Genomic DNA, 22596 nt, shown 5'->3' with positions numbered 1-22596 from the left:
AGGCACGGGAGGCCTGGCAAGCTTTTCGAGATTTGCCATGTAACCTATGGAGACTGACGGCCTGTGGGTCAATAAAGGCTTTTATTTCGATGTGTGGTACCCTAACCTAACCCACGTAAAAACATAGTGAAATAACATGTTGCTCTATAGAAACATGATATAATTTGGATCACATGTTGTTCTAACTATATATATATATGGTAGCGTTCGCGTTTGCCTAATGCTATCCTCATGCACTAGTAGAAGTTAGACAAGCTGTACCGTGCAGATTTAAAAAAATAAAAATAAAAAAAAAACAGACGTGTCCTAACATTTGATTAGCCATCTTGCCATAAATTCTCTGAGTGATTTGGTCGCCTCGATTGACAGTGATAGTAACAAACTTAGCAGAGAATGCGCTAGTTACAATTTCGGCGTGGTTCATGATGCTACACAGATTTTTTCATTTTGTAAATTGCTTTGGATAAAAGTGTCTAAATAAATAAATGTAAATTCTACCACCTTGGCTAGTCATCTGGCCAGTAAGATCTATTGTTTACCCAAGGAGCAAGGATAAGTCATAAATAGGGCAGGTCATAAGTCATCAGACAACACAAAGGTGAACGGCTGCTGAGTGGGATGAGAAGGAATGGGAGAACCAAACAATGCCGCCCACTATATTACATATTTTGTTCCATCACTTCAAGGTGAAACGATAAAAACATTTTCTCCAAATGCAAACCGGGCTGTAGGGAGTTGAAATGACTTGTGAAAATGTGAAATTGGTGTGTTAACGCGGTGCATCAGTCAAGGAAGTACTCGGAACAGGGTTTTTTCCCCCTGCGGTCTAATTGTAGTGCTGAGTGGCAGACAGATAAAGGAAGGAGTAGTTTCAAGGCACCACATACAGTTTTGTGGGAGAGTTTTCAAATATCAGTTGCTACATGGACAAAGAGGTTACCGCAGGTCTATTTCACTCAAAAACATATTAACTCCTACAGCAGAGAGAAAAACCTGAAAACACAAAGTGTTACTATACACCTACAGGAGCAGAAGGGATGATGCCAATCTTTAACACACACACTCATGGTTATATGACTGTCTGATGACCCCTAGTGGTAGGATGATGAAATCAAGGCATAGTTTTTGTTTTTGTTTTTTAATTTACAAATATAAAAACACATTCTTTTTTATTGAGCACAAGACCTCTCTCAGAGATATAATTTTCACGGCTAAAACAGACAAAAAAGCTTAAAGCTCATTCTATTATTAAGAATCTACAACCTTCGACACAAAAGCTGTGATACTTGACAACTTTGACAAGCTTTAAATTAGAAGGTTTTGAGGGTAAAATATTAAAGACCAACTTTACAACAGTCTGTATCCTGTACAAGTGATGGCTCTGGTTTAAGAGTCCTCCGTTATATTTGCAAACATCCGATGATACCAGAGAATGGCGGGCACTGGAGTCAGGTTACGGATGCTGTACGACTGCCCTGAGAGGAAGAGGGGAGATGGGAATAGAGACACAAGAAAGACAGCTCACGTCAGACCAGTTTTACTTCACAGATTCAAGAGAGGCTGTGTAATGAGAGAGAGCGGAAACCTGCTGTTCAGTACTTGTTTGGTCTTAGACTCTTCTCGGTTCACATGAGGACTACTGGACCAAGCAAGGTTACTGACCTATCCAGGGAACTTCAACAGTAACCACTGATCTCTAGCAGAATCCATATTGAGCACCTATTACATAACCTTTTAGAGATCATCAGCTACTCTTGGAGTCACCTTCGAGGTACAGCGAGCAAGCAAGTAAAACTGAAACAGACAATGTTTTCCTGAAACAGGAAATTTCCTTCCCAATCAGCTATTTGTTGCTTGTTGTATCTAACTTGTTGGTTTGTGAGAAGTTGAACTTTCCCCCTTCTCGCTATATCTTTAGACTTTAAACTAATAAAACTTTTCGGTGCAGCACTTCAAGTGCGGGAGAGGGAGAGACTCCACTCGGTTGCACACACGCATACAGTAGCCTACATGCACCCATATGCACAGTCACCCGCCACATCTCCCTGGCTTATAAACGGTGTTGTGTGTTTGTTTGAAGTATTGTTTCATGTTGTGTAAAGTATGTTTGGTGTACAGTTTGTTTAATCGTTGGTGTCGGGAGTTTTGCCGCCAGTTCGGCGTTCATTCACGCGTCAGACCAAATGTTTGGTCTGCAACGATTTTTCTTTAGTTTTGCCCAAAGCTGTGTTAATAATAATGTCTTTCTTTGTCCCCGGTAACTTAAACACATAGTGTGGTACCCACGGTCATTCCCATTCACCATTTGCATTTGCTGTATAACGCCTGTAAACTGGTATACTCACAGCACTTCCTTGTGCTCCGGCTTCCTGGCTACTGCGGAAGCGCGCTTCGCGTTGGGACAGTGCTTTTACCAACATCCCACAGGGGGAGGGAGTGGGGCATTGTGATACAGGGGTGTTTGCCTTGTCTGTTTGTCTTCTTGTTATTATTATGTATACTGCTCAAAAAAATTAAGGGAACACTTCAATCATACACTGGATCGGTACTCTAACACTGTTTGGTTCTGAGCACAAGTAAAAACTTTTGAAGCGAGTGTTTTATTTTGCAAGAACTGTCAGACATTCTGTGAAAGTAGTTTGAGAATGGAGAAAAGGGTGGAAGGTTTCAAAAAATGTGTTTTAACAATTGTGAGCAGTATATGTGGGGAATATTGGTTATGGTAATTAACATGTATTTTTGTAGTACTATGCACCATTGTCATTATGTATATATTTGTAATACTTAGTTAATTTGTTAATAGTGAATGTCTGGTAAAGTGGTTACCTATTTGGGTGGTTTGAGCCAATATCCCCATTTGAGCTAATTTAGGACAATTAGTAGGGTTATTTAAGAGCAGTACCTCAGTTCCCCTGGAGAGCAAAGATAGAGCAGCTCTCCTGTTGTGAGGCAGAGATTTAGCGTTATGCTCTGTGTAAATCTGGATTATTGATGACTGGAATACTGAACTTATTTTTGGTTTGTTTGTTTAAAAGTGTTTTTTGTTAAATAATAGCCTATTGCTTTCTTGCAAGTTTTTTTTTGGTTATTTAATAAATAGAGTTGCACCACTTAAAACCTCTCCTGCACCTCCTTTTCCACCTACAACCCCAAGCTCACCTCCCAACTGGTGGGCTGGCTGCCTCGGTCGCTCACATGATTCTACTGGAAAACCAAATCTGCCTTCATCAGAATAAAAAGGCATTAATGTTACATACCTCGAGGGACTACGAATGCTTGCCCGGGAATGTAATCAGACTTGAGATCGTTGATTTGGACGCGCACAGAACTTGTATATACATTAAAAACCTGCAAGAAGAAAAAAAACAAAACACAAAACGTATTCACTCAAAACAAGTCTGCACGTGACGATCATAAAGATCTCCATTGATTCAAGCGGTTTGCTATTGTTGCCATTGTCAAGGTCGTCACGCGGCCACCAGTTAAACATTACCTGCTGGGATATACAGTGAAGCAGAATATGCGTTAAGATAACAGGAGATAAAGAATTTTCCCCCTCCTAACAACCCTTTTATCACCCCTGGGATTTTATAACCAACAGAGTGTGGTGACAGACACGGCACTTGAAATCACATTCCTAATCCAATTCCCAGGGGTCGGTGTTGGGGTTAGGTAAGGTTATGTATCTCTGACCCGAGGATGAACTCACTGTGGTCGTGTGCTGGTCCACCTGGGCCGGCTTGTGCATGTAGGAGCCCAGCAGGATCTTGCCGTTGGCGTAGGAGTTGCACACCAGGTCGAACTTGTGGCCCAGTGCCCTGCCCTCGTGCGTGTACCAGTGGAAGTGGTCGGCTGTGATGAGTTGACCGTTATCTGCGCAGGTGGCAACAGTATTAGACACTACAATTAAAGGGCAAGGTGTGTGGACTATGGTCTACATGCATACAGACATCCCCACCACCCTCATTACACAAGCATCTACAGCCGCAGCTATAAATCCCCTGAGGGTCCATCCATCTGGACTCTCAGGGCTGCTCTCTAATCCACACTGATCATTACTGGTTATACAGCATTTTCTAGTAACACATTGAGAACACCTGACTTTCTGTGAGGACGAGCCCTTGAGAGCGATGATATGAGGAAAATAGCTAGGGATTTATTCGTGCTGGTATAGTACATTTGATATCATCCCCTCATGTAAAATAATAATGAGGTTTTATGGTGAAATTACATTTCATTATAATTAGAAGACTCACTCAACACCATACAACTTTTTACACTGCATAACTATATGCCATGTGAGGGTTAACTCAGCAACAGACCACACTACGGAACACTTGAAGCCCTCAGATCCAGATATGCACCAGAGGGTCCTATTCCATTTTACCTGACACTGTCAAATTATGTGGCATGGTAATACATTTAAGACGCAGGACACAAGTGAGCGCAGGGTGGGTAAAGGATATCCATATGGCTGAGGCAGGAGTCAGAACAGAGCTGACAGCTGTATGATTGGTACAGCAATACATTTCCCTTCATAAAATCAACAACAGAAAAAAAGATATATTATTGTATGGCATTACATTTGACGTTGGTCCTCCACACTTCTCTGAGCCAGTAGGTGAGGTTCTTCCAGTCGTCGGGACTTAGGGTTAAAGGTCGGAGCAGAGGCCCACAGATGTCTCCCTCCGACAGAGCCATTGGGACCAGCAAGGTCAACGACATGTCTGCGAGAGACGGCAGAGGAGAGAGACTCAGCTAAGTTAAAAAAGGAAGCTGAACAAACACACACACACACACACACACACACACACACACACATATTTAAACTAAATACAAGCATGGCAAACCCTCAACCAGCACTGTGAAAAAAAGTGTATGGCTTACTTCGGTCTTCCTCATCCTCCTCCTCCTCCTGTAGTTGAATCATTGAGGAAGGTCCGCTTTTTAAACCAGGAACACTATTTAAATGAAAAGTTGGAAACGTGTGATTCTATTGTATGTCAAAATCTATTTAAAATATGCATACACTGATTTAAACATGTATATTGGGATAAAGAAAGGGGAAAAAACTGACATTAGGTTATTAATGCAATTACATTAATAACCTAAGAAACTGTTTTGAAAAGCTATGTGGAAAATAAAGAGCAGATTCAAATATACCCGAGATTTTGTGAGGGCCAGTCTGAAGCAGGAAGCACGTCTCCACTCTTCAGTCGAACGACCGACTCGAGGCCAACAGAGTTCGAAACTTGGACGCACACTTCCTGGTGTCCATCATCAGAGTTCAGCCGATCTTGGCTGCTGGCGTCCATGGACGTGTGGTCATTCGACCTGTTACTACTGTCCTCCAGAGAATTCAGCAAGTTCTTGCGCACTTTCTGCACGACCGCGTTCCTGCCGTGAGACTTGCCCGCCGAGTATAAGGCGCCGAAGGATGCCATGGAACCTTTGAGAGTTTTAGGCGTCCCCGCGTGTCGCGCCAGCGGCTTCTTCGCAAGTTGGTTGCGGGGCTTCCGAGAGCCGCTGCCAAGCTTCGTGACCCTTTGCCGGCTGAGGTGGAGCTCTGCCGCTGGCATGCCAGGGGTGGGCACTCGGGCCCTGGGCTCTGGGTGTGGGTGTGGCGGTGACGGCGACGGGACAATGTCCGCCTCTGGCTCTGGCTGAGGCTGCTGCTGGCTTTCCCACCATTTGCCGGGGAGTCTCCCCCGCTGTCTCCCTCCCATTCTCCCCTGCGGCTGGGGAGCATCGGCTCGGCTAACGGTTTTGCTGACATGCAAGCTCTGTACTGGCTCAGCAGGAGCGTCTGTAAAGCAGAAGCGCCAGTGAAAGAGTTCAATACTACAGTTGTTTATATTCAAAACCATGGAGACATAAGCAAAAGTGAGATGTGAATGTTGCTACCTAAATGTCTAAATGCACTATAATTGTATTTGCATGCAAGATTTGAATTCTTACTATAACATGATATCCTAACTGCAACCGAGCAAGCAACTGTAGCATTAAATGCTCTCTGTCTACACCCTCCTATTGTGTCAAATTTCTCGTTCAAAATAGCAGAGCAACAGGAGTGACAGAAAAAAACTAGATGTTTTGTCGCAACATTCGACAAAAGTTCTACTCAAAACCATGCATCACCCTGCACAGCACTGCTTCGCATTGTAGAGTCAGGACATTCCAACTGAAAACAACTCTATTCTCCTTCTGTCAGTACTCATAGATGGAACACATTAAGCTCATATTAGCAACATATGTACTACACTATGCTTGTGCACAGGTGTGTTAGCTTGGGCTAGTTTTGAAAAGCCAATGTCAAGTGTTCTTCCAGATGGTATGAAATCCTGCACGTCCACTGGCACTTAAGGGCCAAAACTCAACAGCACTGTTATAGCAAGAACAACAAATGCAAAAGGTAAAGGTGAGTGAGTAGGATTTAGCAGAAACGCTCTGACACAAAGCAACAAGGACTCGCAGTGTTTGAGGATTGAACCTATGCTGATTGCTTACCAATGGTGTCTGCTGCTTGACCATACCCAAGCACATACAGATAGAAGATGGACAGAGAGAGATTTTGAGAAAGATATTCTCTGACAGCTCACCTGATAACATATTGACCTGTAGCTCTGATCCAGCTTGGTCAGACTCTAGTCCAGCTGCGGCCTCCTCCTCCTCCTCCTCGAGTTGATTGGGTGGAGCAGACATAGCCTCTTCCTGTGGCCTCTTCCGTCTGCCTTTACCAGTCTGGGGCCTCTTCTGGTCAGCCCGGCCTTCACCTTTGACCTTTCTCTGTCTAGATTTCAGAGTTGCCTTCCCGTCCGTTTGCTGTCGAGGCGACTTGGCTGTTGTTCTTGTTCCCTTCTCTATGACATCAGCGGAGACTTGCTCGAGGGATGCAGCGGCCTCCTTCTTCTGCTGCCTTCCTGTTTTCTTCGGCATCTTCCCATCTTTCCTTTTGCCGTTTTTAGGCCTCTTCGGAGGACTGATGTCGTTCTCATCCTGCGTCTCTGGGTTGACTGCCCACCAGTTTCCGGGCCTGTTCCTCCTGCGTCTGCCCACAGTAGAGCAGCCGCTAAGGTCCTGCGAAGGGTCTTGCCGTCCAGGCTTAGAATAACCTGAGAGGAAGGAGGACGCCAGAAGCACAGGGGTCAGACTGGTAGAAACTCAGGGTTGCTTTTATGCCAAGGATAGAATACACAACATTTAACAACCTAAAAGTAATATTGTGTAGCTTTTTCCACATTTCACTGAATCGTCTCAGAACTTTTATGTAATCCATTTGATCTGATCTATTATTCTTCTAAATAATTCTACATCATCTTGTCATTTTTTTTATTTATTTGGACACGTGGATGCTCTTGATACTATTGATATAGTTGAACTAATTTAAGCAGAACAAGACAAATCAACATGGTTTGCTTGTCTTGCTTAAACATACACACGATCGGCCATGGTCAACCAAGCCAGTTGTGGCTATGAACCCTGGACAATGTGAGTGGCTCTCACCTGTGGCGTCGGTCTCATCTCCTCTGTGAGGAGAGTGGGGCTGTGTGAGGGCCTGGTCTGTGTCTCCTTTCACTTCCTCAGACAGCACCGGAGTTGGTCTCTTCTTCTTCTGTGTCACATTGCTCTCTTTCTCTTTCTTCTTTTTACTTTGTGCCTTCTGGCTCTTCAGCGACACAGCTGCAGGTGCGGCGGAGGGAGATTTGGCTGTGTTTTCCAGTCCCGTGGACGCAGCTTTGCTTGTTTTTGTGTCCGATTTCAGCTCTGGAGAGTGACTGACCGCATACATCTCTGATGTCCGGCATAGTTTCCTCTTTTTGCTCAGGAAAGGCTTTTCCTGATTAAGAGCCCTCTTACTGGCTGTCTTTGTAACTGCAGAAAACAATGTTCACATAAGTACTATAATTACAGCTAGAACATTCACCAGTATAGGCAAGTTTTTACATTGCAGGTTTATATGTGTATTTGTGTTTGTTGTGTTATGGTTGTATAAGCTACTGGTTGCCTACAATTTCCCTCGGGATGAATAAAGTATTTATCTATCTATCTATCTATCCATCTATCCATCCATCTATCCAACAGAAGAAATCATGGCTCATCAACCACTCTACTGCTAGCAGCATGAAGAGTCAGCCAACAGTGCAACACCTCCTTACCATTCAATAGCCTTGACACATCATATTTTTCATTTTGCAGTAAAGCACATGCACACATAGGCAACACTTTACCTGTCTGTTGTGGCACCTCCATTAAGGGTGACGGGGATGGACTATTACCATAGTCTCCATGATCATCCTCAGCAGCTGCAGGACTTTGGGCTTCTGATATGGGCTTTGCTGGTCTTCTCTCAGGCCTTTTGGATGCCATGTCAGCATCAGCATCAGCACCAGCATCCACTGCTGTGAGAGGCTCTGCAGCAGTAGCTAATGCTGCAGCTATTTGTCTCTCTCTCTGCTTGCCTGTCTTCCTCAGAGCAGCCGGTGCTTTGGATGAAGCCTCCGCTGGAACTCCCTTGGCTGTGCGACCTCCGACCTCGCAGAGCCCCTCGAAAGATCCTCCTTCTTCAGGCGCTGCCCTCAATGCAGTCTGTTTGCTCTGCTTGCCCCTCTTCTTCTGGACAGCGGAAGCTTTGGCTGGGGGTTCTGATGTGGGAGCTGCCCCTGCTGCCTTACCCCCAGCTCCAGGCTCATTCTCCGTTCCAAACAGAGCTCCATCTGCAGCGTCGCTCCCCGTTTCAGCCTGGACCTCGGCCTTCTTGCTGGGCTGCCTGGCTGGACGGCTGGTCTGGCTCGGAGTCTTCGGCTTGAGGCTGAAGAGCAGCGGAGCGTCATCCTCAAGGATAAAGAAGTCCTCGTCCAGCTCCTGCGGTGACGGGGCCCTGGCGGGTGTCGGCACCCTGGCACTGCAGGACACAAGGTGGTTCAGCAGGTGCCCTGGGATCATGCTCTGCAGAAGCTGCTTAGATGACGCATTACTGAACTAACACTGCAAATACCATTGGTTTTAGTTAACCATATTAACTATAAATAAATTATTTCAACAGCATAAATGCTGATATTCTGAATTGCACATATGCCACGTACATAGTAGGTTGATCGTGATACTGATAGGCCCCCACCCCCAACAGGTCTCTAAACTACATTAACCCCACCTCACCTCTCTATATTCCTTGGCATCAAGAACTCTCTGAGTTTCTTCTGGAAAGATCTATCGTCGGCCACGCTAAATGCCTTCAGGCTGGAGTCCGGCTCCTTAATAACAGCAGTCTGAGTCGAAACCACAGGTGACACCGAGGAGCCCTGCTCCTCATTCCTGAAGGAAGGAAAAAGACAGCAAGCCATATATGAAATGTATAAAGGGCCATACAAATCCATAACACTATACGATACAAATAAAAGAAAAAGAAAATAGGAAAGGACAAAATGCAGTTAAGAGTTGGATTAATTGTGCACACAAGCACATACATTGAGATGTTGCTACTTTAACTACAATTGCATACACATTCTATGCATGGAATCAAATGTTGTAGAAAAAAAATGACATAACAAATGACACAACAAATCATACTGAAGCGGTCATGCTTATGTATGCAAAGGTGAGATAAAAAACCTAAGTTCTCACATTTGCATCTCTGTCAGAGTGTGATTTTCCAGTGCACCAGGCAAATTCTTTTCCTCAAGATTCACATGGCTTCTGGTGGTCGGTGGGCTGTGGTCAAAATAAAAACATCTAGAAATGAGATTCTGGATAGAGATCATAGATAAACAATTAAACAGACAGAAGATGATGCCTAATATGTTAATGACTTGAGTGAACACTTAATAGTCTTACGTGAGTGTTGGGGACCTGTCTCCTTGCTGTGTTTTAACACCCAGTGTAAATCTCTTTGGTGGGGTCAGAATGAGCGTCTCACTGCATGCGATATGGACAAAGTCAAAACCTGACCAAACTAGGAGGGGTATTTACACACACACACACACACGTCATTATGTTGTTCTTACTGAAGTGAGGCCTCCCTGGCTAGGTCCCCTGTCAGGATAGAAAGGGGCTTGTCCATGTTGCCTTCGATGGGATCCTCATTGTCGTAGGGAAAGAGCAAGGCCGATGCCAAAAGCTTTGCTTCAACTTCATCCTCATGGATACTCGACGCCACAATGATGGGGCTGGAAGTCTTTAATGGGGCACTATCTTTAAATGGACACTCTGCATAACAACACAAACATCTCTCTTAGTTGTGGCTGATGCAGGACTAAAATGAATTAAAGGGTGTGGTGTCAAACACACATTCAAACAAAATAGACATTTAAAAATATACGATTTCAAAACAAATCCGAAAACATAGTACCTTTACCCGTTAACCCAGCTTCCCCTATGTTTTTTTCTTCTGTTGGAAGGGCAACACATTCTTCTTCCTGCTAAGATATGAGTGGCTGTAGTAACTATGATGACTCTACTGCTTTAATTCAGAGACAGATCAAATTCATGCATAGCCACAAGCTGACCAGAGGTTACATAATACATACTGGTGCCTCTTCCTCTGGTAGTAAGGGGGATGGAAACCCACTATCCAGTTTGGTTTTAGATGTACAATCTGCAAGTAAAAGCAGCACTGTGTTTACATTAACGCTATATCGAGGTCATATCGATGACATGACTCAAATACGAGTTGACTGGGCTAGGCCCACCAACATTAATGTAACATCTGTAGAAGACAGCAATAGATTGTCTCACCCAAAAAAGCATCGATGTCACCTACTGAAAATACATCCTGTATCCTTGGAAGCGCCCTATAACAGAAAGACACCTCAGTTCACTCATGCTGTAGCCTACCATTCAGTACAGTAGCGAAACCCTAATGGCTGACAATCAGTTTTAATTTACTTGGAAGAATACATTGTGTGAACATAAGCTGGTGTTACCTTTCGTCGTCTGTGAAGTATCTCAGCTTCTTCCTGCCTTTGATCTACAAGTATGTGAAATTAATTGAGATAACGTTAAGGCTGCAACTACGCTACATCACCTATCCACTGTTTAGGTGGTGACGTTAACGTAGCTGCTAGCTGCAACAGAAGATTGTGTTTGATGTAAAGAAGGGCGAATGAATAAGAAGGAATCTGGGGCATATTATTAACGTTATATTCAGTCTTTAGGATATTCACACATTGGTATTTAACAATAGTGAACTAATTCGCTAATGGCTAAGTAATGCTAGCCAGAAAACGTTTAGCCCGAACGTTACCGCTAACGTACCATGACAACATAAGGTTAACATTACGCATATAGCAAAAAGTAACAGGCTTATCAAACTACAAACTCAAATAACTAAACACGTTTTTGAAATGTAACTCCTTACCAAGTGTGACGTTTTGCTTTCCATTGTTGGAAAAAGTTTCCTACCAGCTAACCAAACTCAATTAAGATAGCTTTTAGCTGCCCGCCATTTCCGAATTAGCACATAACGTTAACGTTAGACTGCTCCTTAGGTTAGCTATACATTTTGTTATCGCTACAAATAATATGTACAGTAAAATTCCACATTAGTAACACATCCATTAACGTTCAGACCAAAGGTTTAGTCACCACTAAAAACAAACATCCACTTAAGTGAAATATATTTATATCTAATATCTTCCGTTTATGAATACAAACAAAGCCAACTAGTCTACGCCTCCTAGCTACTCGCGCCCGTTTTTTCCAATCTTCTTCGTCAGCTGCCTCCAAAAGGCATTCAAAACAATGTAAACGCAATATCTCCTCCTACTGGACACTGACTGAATTTTTTGATCGACTGGCATGAAAAGATCAACAAGCCATAAACAATTGTATGTATTTATTAAAGACATCAACACCATAGTGTAAAAAACATGGTTAATTTACAGGCATTAAAAAAAAACTTTTTAATAACCAAATCAGGATCAGTGCTTTCAACCTCCATGAGCTGCCCCAGAGTGAGTGCACCATGTTTATTATGTTAGGTACACTGTAGTGCAAGCAGTTCGTAGGTCAGAAATATATAGATAGTTCAATGTTTCAATAACATTACTTTAATAATAGTTACAGTACAATAACAGTTATAGTATAACTGTATAAGTTATAGTATAGTAATTAGTAAATTCGGTGCATCACAGGAAAGGACCAATCATGCAGTAGAAATGAGAAAACACCGGAGCACACAGACGTTCAATTTGCTCAAAAAAGGTCCAAAACCACAGTCTTCCGCTTCAATTCTGCAGCCATAGTCACACACACATATACATCCTTCAGCACTTTTGTTAATTTTAAAAAAATAAATTATGTTTATATACAAAAATAGCCTAATTGCATAGGCACACATTCTTTTGTGTCTTAGACAAGGCTTTAATTTGGCCCATAAAAACTACTTATTATCCAGACTGGCCTAACTTCTGTATCCCTGCAACAAACATGTGTTTCTCCTAAGCAAATATCTTTTTCTGCTTCTCAGCTATCTCCATTGGTGACTTAACGTTTTCAGCATCCATTTCCATATAGAAAGGTTTCTTAATGTGCCTCCAGACAACCAAAATTATTCTTATGGCAAACAGGACACATGCCAGAGCCAAGAGCACAGCTGGAAGAACAAAAAAAAAATATTAGTTATTTTAAACCATAAACACAATATCCATTCCAGTGTTTAAGGTGCTGCACCTACCAATGAAAATTCCATTGCGACTGGGTGCAGCAGCATTGAAATTCTTGGTCATGTTTCCAGTCAGAGCCACAATAATCACAGGGTAGATGGTCAAGATGTACCGGACATGTTTGTCGAGCACAAAGTTCTCAACAACAAACCTGTGAGGGGAACATCATGTTCAGTCGAATCAGTGACATCCACAAACATTATTTTCATTTACTTTTTTCTTCCATAGCAAGACTTACCAAACAAGCACCTCTACAAGAAGAATCGAGAGAGATACAGTGCCTGCATCCAGTGTAGACACCTGCCCATTGTAGTCCATAACAATGGTGAGATTGATCAAGGTGGCAATTGTTGTCCATGTTGTGTAAACACCTATTGCATTCTGAACCTAAGAACATTAGGACATAAAAGTTTTAATTTTGAAACAGCATGCATGCTTAAGGAACCTCAACAGAGACATGGGTACAAATGTGTTTCCTGTGCACAAGAGAAAGTTTCCTGTGCGCAAGAGAATGTTTGTGGTGGTTGGAGTCGGTCACATGAAACTTTCTGGTGCGCACAAGAAACGTTCAAATAGGCAGTGTCCCTTTAGAGGTTCAAAATGCTTCCAATACCAATGTAACACCAAAAATCTCTCACCAGCACGCGCATGAGCCACAAGTCCACTTTGTGGTATTTGTTAAGCCAAGCACCATATGATTTTAATCCATGACAGGAGAAGAATATCATTGCATAATTTGTGAAGGCTACTGATGCAAGAACAACCAATCCACCAATCATTTCCCTGGAAGAAAAAATATATTTGTTTTAAATAAATGATAAGCAACTCAACACAGCTCATCAACTGACAGGGTAAATCCTTATCAACTTACTCTCGGTCCCACAGCAACAGCCATGCGATATTAAGAATCATGTTCAAAATCCAGGAAATGAAAAATCCATATGGCAGTATAGGAGGACTGCAGTACATATAGCCATAGGCATTGCTGAAAAGGTGGGTTGGAATTAGGGTAGGCCTATGTTAGTCTGTGACATTTTCATGACAAATTGATCACAAATTGATTATTTGTCTAAACGTAGCCTACCGTCTGCAGACAGTGCTGAGGATGTAGCCGTGCATGAGCGTTAACCAGACGTAAATCACACCCCAGATGGAAAACGTCCAGCCAGAGGGGGTGATCTGAGTGTCATATTTATCCGATATGTCTCCAGTGCCGTTTAAAAAGGGTGCTGAAATAAGATAAAAGACCGCAGGTAGGATATAAGGTCTGTGTTATCATGCAGAGAAAACGTAAGGTTGCCTATATTCTGGTTTGGTTTAATTTTCATCAAAAGTAGATATGTCTACTTGTGATGTGAGTTTTTCAAACTTACGCAATCCTGGTCCGGCTAATGTATTGAAAATCAACATAATGATGAATAGACAGAATGAAACCACGATGGCACTCAAACGTCCAACGTTGTGGTCCCCCATTCTGTTTCGCGGCAACAGCAGAAAAGTAGGCTAGAGGAATAGTGGAAAGAAGTAGCCGTATTGAGTAGCCTAACGTTATAGCTTAAGCATAGGTCATTATCATAAAAACAGTTTAAAATATGTAAGACCAATTATAATTTGTTATGTAGCCTAGGTAGACAACAACAGGTCTAAGCTATGCCACGCTTGAACAAAACACTTTCTAAATATTCAAAAGTCTGGGCCTACCTTAGTTTTCGTGTAGCTTTGACTGTCGATTATTCGTCGGCTGGAGCTTGTATTTGACGGAAAGTGTCTCAACATAGCAGTTGGCTAGGCCTACTATTTAAACGCCTCAGTTGTATAACTACAACGGGGCGTTTCCCTGACTGACAACACGTGCACTTGTTGCATTACATAGCATGAGGTACCTTATGAAAGCATATCAAAGTATGTGTTAGCTTATCACGACTTTATGATACGACAGTGTGAAAATAAAACTTATACAACTTTTTATGCAATGAATTACCACGTCGTGCAGGCTATAAAATATGTAATGGACAGCCTTAAGGCATCTCCAGATATAGCAAGCTATCTGACTGGTAGCCTAGGCCTATTTTGCATTCCCCTGTCATCAGTGTAAAGGAAATAGAGTTTTTATAGTGATTTTTTTGTCTAGCCACTGATGTGAACCACAAGCCCTTTCATTTTAGAAGAAATCACACCTAGAAAAAAAGTTTAAATGTTTATTACGAACTGTCTAGCTCTCAAGCAAAGTGAATCTCCAAATAAACTCAAGGTAGGCTATTCACTGAATGACTAATTTTTCAGTGGGAAGTTGGTCAGTACGGCCTGCTGATATAAGACAGTTACTCAAGGACATTTTCCAAGAAATATGTCATGTCATAAAGCTCAGTGGTATCTGCTCTGAGGACTATTCTTAAAAATCATGTAGCCTATAATATGAGTTGCCGTATAATAATGATAATAATAATAATAATAATACTAATAATGATACTACTACTACTACTACTACTAATAATAATAATAATAATAATAATAATAACAATTATAAAAATAATAATAATACAAAAACACAGCAAAGTATTGTCTGTACAACTGATTCTTGAAACAAATGGTACTCAGCATGTTATCTTTGTTAATTCAATAACAGCCCCCATATAAGTCCATTAGGAGGTTGTGTATTTCACCCATGTCGATTTGTTGGTCAATGTTAACATGTGATAAAAACTAAGTCCTGGATTTACCTCATCCACACCAAATTTAATAGGTTCATCCCAGGTCGGTGCCTCATCTCTCCACCGAGTTCCATGGGAATCCATTCAGAAGTTTTTTGTGTAAATCTTGTTTACAAGCCAACAAACTGGGTGGGGTTAAGTGTTAGGTGTCTGCAGGATAGTGTCTTAAGCTGTAAAATCTCACGTGGGTTTGTTATATCATTTGTTCCTATATAAATGCTGCCATGTCAACACAAACAAACCCAGGGACAATGGAGAATAGCTGTATCGATTCAGCCTGTGATTCGGAACAAAATAGGTATGAAAGCGCCCTAACAGACATGAAAACATGTCCTCCTCGGTAGAGGTAAAAATTCTATCAGTAACTATCTCAGGAAGAGATGATAATTCCACTAGCCTGGGTGCAAATGGGATCCTTTCCAGACTGACCTGCAGAGTCAATTGAACTTTGCTTACCAGTTCACCTGGGTTTACCCTAGACTATCACAGATCCTGTATCATGTTGAATAGTGTCATCAAACCCCTTGTTGAGACCTATATCTGTAAGTTGTGGGTTGTTTGAGTTCTTGGGAGGTGTCCACACACCTATTCTATACCTGATCCATCGTAAATGTTTACTAAAAGTGAGTCTGAGAAAGACACTGAATAAAATGTAAGTAACAAATTGAGTCATGAGCCAACCAGAGGAGAATTGTTAAACTGACACCTACTGTTTTAATGTTGGTCCAGATACCTGTGTCCAATGTCAACCTGGCAAGTTGCAAATGGGGTTACATTTCTTCTTGACTCCACCTTCTGTCCATAGCCTGAGGCAATAAAGAAGAACCACATTCACAATAGTCTGACTGAAAATGATTCCTCGACAGCTCAGTAGCCAGTAAATATATTGTAATTCTTGGTCCTCTCTATTCAGAGCAGTGGATCATGTTTGCAAAAGCTTTTTTTTTTTTCCAAGTTGTGAATGTGATACAAAACTAAAATGGTGATAAATATTGTTTTACTGATTATATCTGACAAAAATAGGCTACTTTAATATATGCCTGAATTAAAAACAGTGTTCTAAGAGATGTTGGGAAAATCTTGTATTTTCTTGCACAAGGGAAATATTTATGGTGGGCATGATAAAACGTAAACTTTGACCAGAGAGGATGTCTGTATAAGTCCGTATGTGTCTTATCGCATAGGCAAAGTCCTTGATTAATACAATTCATCAAATTCAAGAAATTTCTCCCTACGACTTCTAGATGTGTGTTCTGTGTGTGTCAGTTATATATTTTTTTAAATGCTGTTTGTACAGTCCTAGTTCTGGGAAACAATCTGGCTTGGATGGTAATACACTAGCCTGGCTTCCATAAATAATATTTTGATCCAGAAGGCAAATTATATTATAGTCTCTCTTAGTCAAGTCTGGTTGTAATATCCACTGCAAAAATTCCCCTCCAAATATAAGACAAGTTATTACAAATCTAAGCATACTTGTACTTAAAAGAAGCAACTTTAGCTGAGTGCAGGCTGCACATTAAATTTAGTCAAAATTATCTTACAGAGTAAGTGTCCTTATAAAAACAATACCAAATAGATTTTTTATTTGTATAAAATGAATAATACTTAAAAGCAGTTTTGCAGTATTGACATTTGGCAAATAATGTGTCTTTGACTATTCCCCTCATTATGTGTGACTTACACCAGAGATGGCTCTGACTTAACACAAGTCTATGTTTCCCTCTAGTGGTGACAAATAGTAAGTATATTCTCAATAAGTGTTAACACTTGAGTGACAGATCCATATATTTCTTGATGGCTTATAATAGATGGCAGGGGCCTTTATCTCGGCAGCCAGTGCATAATAGCTAAAGCAATGTGAGGATAAGGACAGTAGGGGGCACATCCATGGCCTCAATATTAAATCATATCAGTCTAATAGTATTAATTAATAATTACAGATGAATTACTACCTTTAAAAAATGAGGATTACATCTCCTCTGTGAGACACCCATCCTTCTTCTGGGACCCAACTGGGCTGTCCATCTGTCCATCAATCTCTCCTCTGTGCTGGTTCTACTTAACCTGACCCTAGCCAGATGAATTTCGTTCCGCTTAGCTCCACCTAGCTTCACTCACATCCATCTGGGACCTCTTCCATTGAGTGATTTCTGCACCCGATTTTATGGTACAGCCAATCAGGACGCAGGGCGGGAGTTTCATAGATGTGACATAGCGTAAAAGCGACTGTGAGACTGTTATCAGCGTCACGGGTTGGCTTCGATGTGAGTGGTTGAAGTAGCACATCAATAGATGACGGACAAGTGGCTTATTTACTTGATTAGGCCCAGCCTTCTGAAGCAACACTCCAATGGATTGGTCCCAGATGGATGAGTGGAGCTAGGCGGAAAGAAATTCATCTGGCGAGAGTCAGGTTAGGTTCTACTTATACAATTAGCACTTTTTTCACTTTTTTCCTCCTGACTGACACAAGACCTGCAGTGAGGATGAATTCTGGCGATATATATGATATGCTGAAATTTTCAAACACATTTTGACCAATTGCTGACCTTTAAAGGTTACTCTTTAAAATTAATTACTCTAGCAAAGCAAAGATCCTTGATAACAAGTTCCGCTTCAACCCTCTCTGCTATAGTATAGTGAATGCTAGTTGTTGCAGGCACAGTCATGAAACATTTCCTGTCCTTTTCATTGTAACTTAACGTACATTTTAAGAAATGTATTCACTCATGAAAAATAAGGGAATAATTTAAACTAATAATAATTTGGTGTAGATATGCAATCTGAAATGTTCATAAATATGTAGGTCTCATTCTATCCCATCTAAACAGATTTGTATGCTGTTTTCTTTGAAACCCTATAGGTTGAGCCAGTTATACTCATGCACTCATACCAATTTATCTACCTTGAATATCAGCAGAAATTTGCTGCTGCTAAGATTCTGAAAGAAAAGATCAGGATCAGTCTGCCGAGAGACCTGCCCCAATAGGTGATATTACCATTAAACCACACAATGATACAAAACATACAGCCAAATAAGGCAAGAAATTGTTTAGAGTGGCAGAGCCAGGGTCCACACCTCAATCTGTCAAAAAAGCGAACACAGAGTCATGGCAAATGTTCCTGACTATATATATTCCTATATATATATATATATATATATACTGTATTACCATTTTGAGAGCTGTGAATGCAAATATAGATGTTTCCATTGATTGTTTAAAAAGGGTATGAATCATTTTGGACATACAATTTTTTCATAAAAATGTTAAAAAAGATGAAAATGCTTCTTTTTTTATTCTATGTTTGTCCCACAACATTAAATCAATATTTGCCAGGGGTATTAGTTTCACTAATTCACCGATTGGGTTAAATGCAGAGACCAAATTTCCCTCACGGGATCAAAAAAGTATATATACTTATATATACTTATACTTATACAACATTACATTTTCAAAACTCTAGCAAGTCTTCTCAGTTCCTAAACATTTACAGAATTTTGTTAAGGTGAAGCAGCACAGTGGTAAACATTCCCCAACTTTTTTGAAACATGTTGCTGACATGAAATTCAAAATTATCATATATTTCCCATAAAATAGTCCTTTTTGCTGCTAAATATGGGTTTACAAGACTTGTATATTATCACATTCTGTTTTTATTTGCATTTTACACAATGTCCAAACTTTTTCTGAATTGGGGTTGTATATATTTAAATAATTTTGTATTCCTTTTTATTACAAAAACAAGGCACATCATGGACAATGCCTAATTTTACAAAAGACATTTTAAACCATTGTAAACTTAGTTTAAAAAAATATAACATAACACTTAAAAGAATTGTGCTCTGACCAGTAATTAGATAACAAATAATTATATTTATAATTATAACACCAGAATGGTGCACATTAAACAAACAAAAAAATTAGACCGAAAAAATGTGAACTATTAATTATTTTTCTGGTATAATTCATAAATTACATTTTATCTGTCTTTATTTGAAATTATGTAATAAACATCCAGTGCAGTATAAAAGCTGACAAACAGTAAAAAAGAATAGTCTCTAACCAGACACATTTTAGCCTTGCAATACCATGGCATGCAGGTATTTCTTAGGTAAATATTTTTTTTCTGCTTCTCCGCAATCTCGATAGGTGACATAACCTCTTCAGTATTCATACCTCTGTAGAAAGGCTTTTTGAAGTGCCTCCCACACAACCAGGAGTACTCCCAGGACAAACAGCAGACAAGCCAGACCCAGGAGCACAGCTGGAGGAACAAAAACAAAATAAGTCAAACAAATCACAAATCAAAAGCACACACTGGCTCACATTAGCACATACACATACAGTATATACAATCATACAGTATATGTTCAGGGTGCTCCTACCAATAAAAATGGCATTGCGACTGGATGCTGCAGGATCGTAGTTCTTTGTAATGTTTCCAGTCAGAGCCACAATAATCACAGGGTAGATGGTCAGGATGTAGCGGACATATTTATCAAGCACAGATTTCTCAACAATAAACCTGTAAAGGTAAAGAAAGCATATATTGATGGGCACTCAACGTTTCTCATTAGTACTTTGGCTTGACTTTGAAAATTCTAAAAGGCTTACCAGAGGATCATTAATACGACCAGGAAGGACAGACACACAGTGCCGGCATCTGCTTTAGACATCATAATCCATCACTATAGTGAGGTTGATGAGAATGGCCAGTGTTGTCCATGTCATGTATGTTGCGATGCTATTTTGGACCTGAAGCAGCACAAATGTCTTTGAACTGCTAAAACCTACATGTGCTCCTTCCTTCACCAATGATAAATCCTGCATAAACATTCACTATCTTTACCCTATAAGTAGTTTCTCAATCTAACTCACCAGAATACGGATAAGCCAGAGGTCACGCTTGTGGTATTTGTTGAGCCAAGCACCATAGACTTTCAGTCCGTGACAGGAGAAGAATATCATGATGTAGTTTGTCAGGGCTATCAGTGCTATAATCACCAGTGCTGCGATCATTTGTCTTGAGAGAAAGGACATACGATATATAAACAACACCATTATTATCAGATTTTTTTTAATGCTTATTCATTTCACCATCAGCTGTAAAATAACTTACTCACTGTCCCATAACAGAAGCCATGTGATATTACAAATCATGTTCACAATCAAGGAGATGAAGAATCCATATGGCAACACAGGGGGACTACAGTATGTATAGCCATAGGAATTCCTGAAAATATATAAATTGCAGTTATAACTGATGTAAACAGTTTGACCTGTTTCATGTTGACCAAACATTGACACATGGGGAGCAAATCCTTACCGCAGGCATAGAGTGCAGAGGATGTAGACCATCATGAAAGTCAGCCAGATGTAAATGACAACCCAGATAGAAAATGTCCAGCCAGATGGGGTGATGTCTGTGTCATACTTAGCTGATATATTTCCAGTGCTACTCAAAAACGGTGCTGAGGGGGGAAAAACCCACAGTAAGGATAAAGACACTAAGAATTTTTAAAAAGAAAATTACATAGGCTACAGCTCTAGACTTATTTCATCATATTGAAACTTACAAAATCCCGGTCCTGCAAGGATGTTGAGAACTATTGCAATGATGTAGATGGCCATTGATGTCAAAATAACTGCAAATCGCCCAATGCTGTGGCCTTTCATTGCAACAACCTGTAACAAACCAAAAGGCTCTTAATTGTATTCTGTATGCTCTTCTTTTAAAATGACCCATTTTCACTAAACCCCAAATATAAAGCAATTACTGAACTGTATACCAAATATATTTTGCCATTCATCACAAACTATGGAGTCACTATTACCATTATACACATTATAATCAAAGCCAGATACATCCCAATTTACATTACACTTTAGGAAAGCTTACACTATCTGAAGAGACACTCTCTCTAATATGGGGTCCTACCTGTTGTTGTCTTTTCAGGAATATGAGGATGGATGCAGTATCACTCCGACTCCGACTATACAGCTCACTGTGGGAGAGGCCTTAAGTACACTGGAATTACGCAAGTGGTGAAGTCTACTTTTTTTTCTACACGTGAACAAGCTGGCATGGGTAGTGGCATGACGAGTTGACTGAACAACCTATCAAAATAAAAAAAAACGTGAACCCAACTTTATTACCACATCATCACGATGGACGGATTCACAAAAACTTACACAACTTTTTTATGCAATGAAGAATGACTTAAATGACAAGTTCAAGGCAGTCTGGACCAATAACTAAACGTTGAGTAGCCGGTTATACACTGTTTCCCAAGGATCTGTATTCTAGAACTTTATCCATAGCACTTTCAACTTCATTAACAGTAACAAACTTTAGTCAATTTGTTTTACCATGGCATAAATATCCAAATCATGTTCTATACAAATAAAATAGGCACCTACAAGAATGTACTGTATTTCCTGAAATTGCCTATTTGATGAGAATAATTGTTTGCGTTGGTGGTCACATGCGTGGTAAATTGCTGTACATGCATATCTTCTTCTAAGTGATTCTGATCATTTGTGTCATGTTCAGAAATAGACAGTCAAAGCAGCTTGACAGGCCCTCTCCAGCAATGTTATTAAACATCACCCCACACCTTACAATGTGTAGATTAATTTTAATAATACAAATTCTATTTCCATATGGGACTGATATTTATTGGTGGGCATTGAGATTAAACTTTGACCAGATGTCATTGGGATCTGTAGTAAGGGTGACACCAGGAAGAAAACCCAACCCATTTTCACATTTATAGGTATAAAATAACACACCTTGTTCAGTTCATATATTCAGTTTATGAACGGCTTATCTATTATCTTTTCTAGTAAAGATAAATGTATGAATCAAAAGTTCAAATCCTTTACATTTTAGTAATTCTTGATATCTAGTCATTTGCTAATATCTCCCACCAAGTAGTGTTAAATCCCTGTTACAACACAACCATTTGCACTCTCCATTTTTGACCATGCATTGCATAGCCTCGACATTATGCAATGTGTATACGTCTGAGAGGGACTTTTGCTTGGTAATATGTCAAGCTCAAGTTTCTTTGTCAGCTCAGATACTACCGGATTGGCCTGGCTTTTGATCAACAATGGAAGAGGTTTGTTCAAACTGTGGTGAACATTTGTGAAAGGACTTGATAATTTAACTCAAATGAGAAGCCCAGAGAATCCAGACAGAAACTAAAATTAATAAAT

The 22596-nt window shown here is 40.5% G+C and overlaps 2 protein-coding genes, 1 long non-coding RNA gene and 1 pseudogene across 6 annotated transcripts; 1 reads left to right on the top strand and 3 right to left on the bottom strand.

Annotated features, from left to right (window-relative positions):
• Positions 1 to 1144: 1144 nt before the first annotated feature.
• On the bottom strand, positions 1145 to 11697 carry si:ch211-161h7.4. 4 transcript variants are annotated; one of them, XM_042068891.1, is made up of 18 exons: positions 11354 to 11697; positions 10920 to 10963; positions 10732 to 10787; positions 10524 to 10591; positions 10346 to 10415; positions 10002 to 10203; positions 9832 to 9912; positions 9622 to 9708; positions 9157 to 9312; positions 8229 to 8902; positions 7504 to 7872; positions 6600 to 7112; positions 5164 to 5806; positions 4888 to 4961; positions 4584 to 4727; positions 3710 to 3873; positions 3258 to 3348; positions 1145 to 1475 (listed from the first exon to the last, which is right to left on the bottom strand). In XM_042068891.1, the coding sequence occupies exons 1-18, from the start codon at positions 11375 to 11377 to the stop codon at positions 1387 to 1389; spliced, it is 3549 nt and encodes a 1182-aa protein (XP_041924825.1). In that variant the 5' UTR covers positions 11378 to 11697; the 3' UTR covers positions 1145 to 1386. The 4 variants fall into 4 exon arrangements, with proteins under 4 accessions (XP_041924825.1, XP_041924827.1, XP_041924826.1 ...); XM_042068893.1 differs by having other exon boundaries at positions 10352 to 10415; XM_042068892.1 differs by having other exon boundaries at positions 10346 to 10412.
• LOC121688977 lies at positions 10815 to 21693 on the top strand. The gene is made up of 3 exons (XR_006024742.1): positions 10815 to 10969; positions 12888 to 12984; positions 21332 to 21693. It is a non-coding gene; the product is annotated as an uncharacterized LOC121688977 (long non-coding RNA).
• On the bottom strand, positions 11817 to 14685 carry LOC121688972. The gene is made up of 8 exons (XM_042068902.1): positions 14361 to 14685; positions 14033 to 14162; positions 13744 to 13888; positions 13531 to 13644; positions 13298 to 13442; positions 12898 to 13046; positions 12671 to 12810; positions 11817 to 12589 (listed from the first exon to the last, which is right to left on the bottom strand). The coding sequence occupies exons 1-8, from the start codon at positions 14433 to 14435 to the stop codon at positions 12435 to 12437; spliced, it is 1053 nt and encodes a 350-aa protein (XP_041924836.1). The 5' UTR covers positions 14436 to 14685; the 3' UTR covers positions 11817 to 12434.
• Positions 16096 to 21450, bottom strand: LOC121688973 (annotated as a pseudogene).
• Positions 21694 to 22596: the final 903 nt, after the last annotated feature.

This window comes from Alosa sapidissima, chromosome 17 (genome assembly GCF_018492685.1).
Source record: "Alosa sapidissima isolate fAloSap1 chromosome 17, fAloSap1.pri, whole genome shotgun sequence".
In the NCBI taxonomy this organism is placed as follows: Eukaryota; Metazoa; Chordata; class Actinopteri; order Clupeiformes; family Clupeidae; genus Alosa; species Alosa sapidissima.
This window is presented reverse-complemented; position numbering and strand designations above follow the sequence as displayed.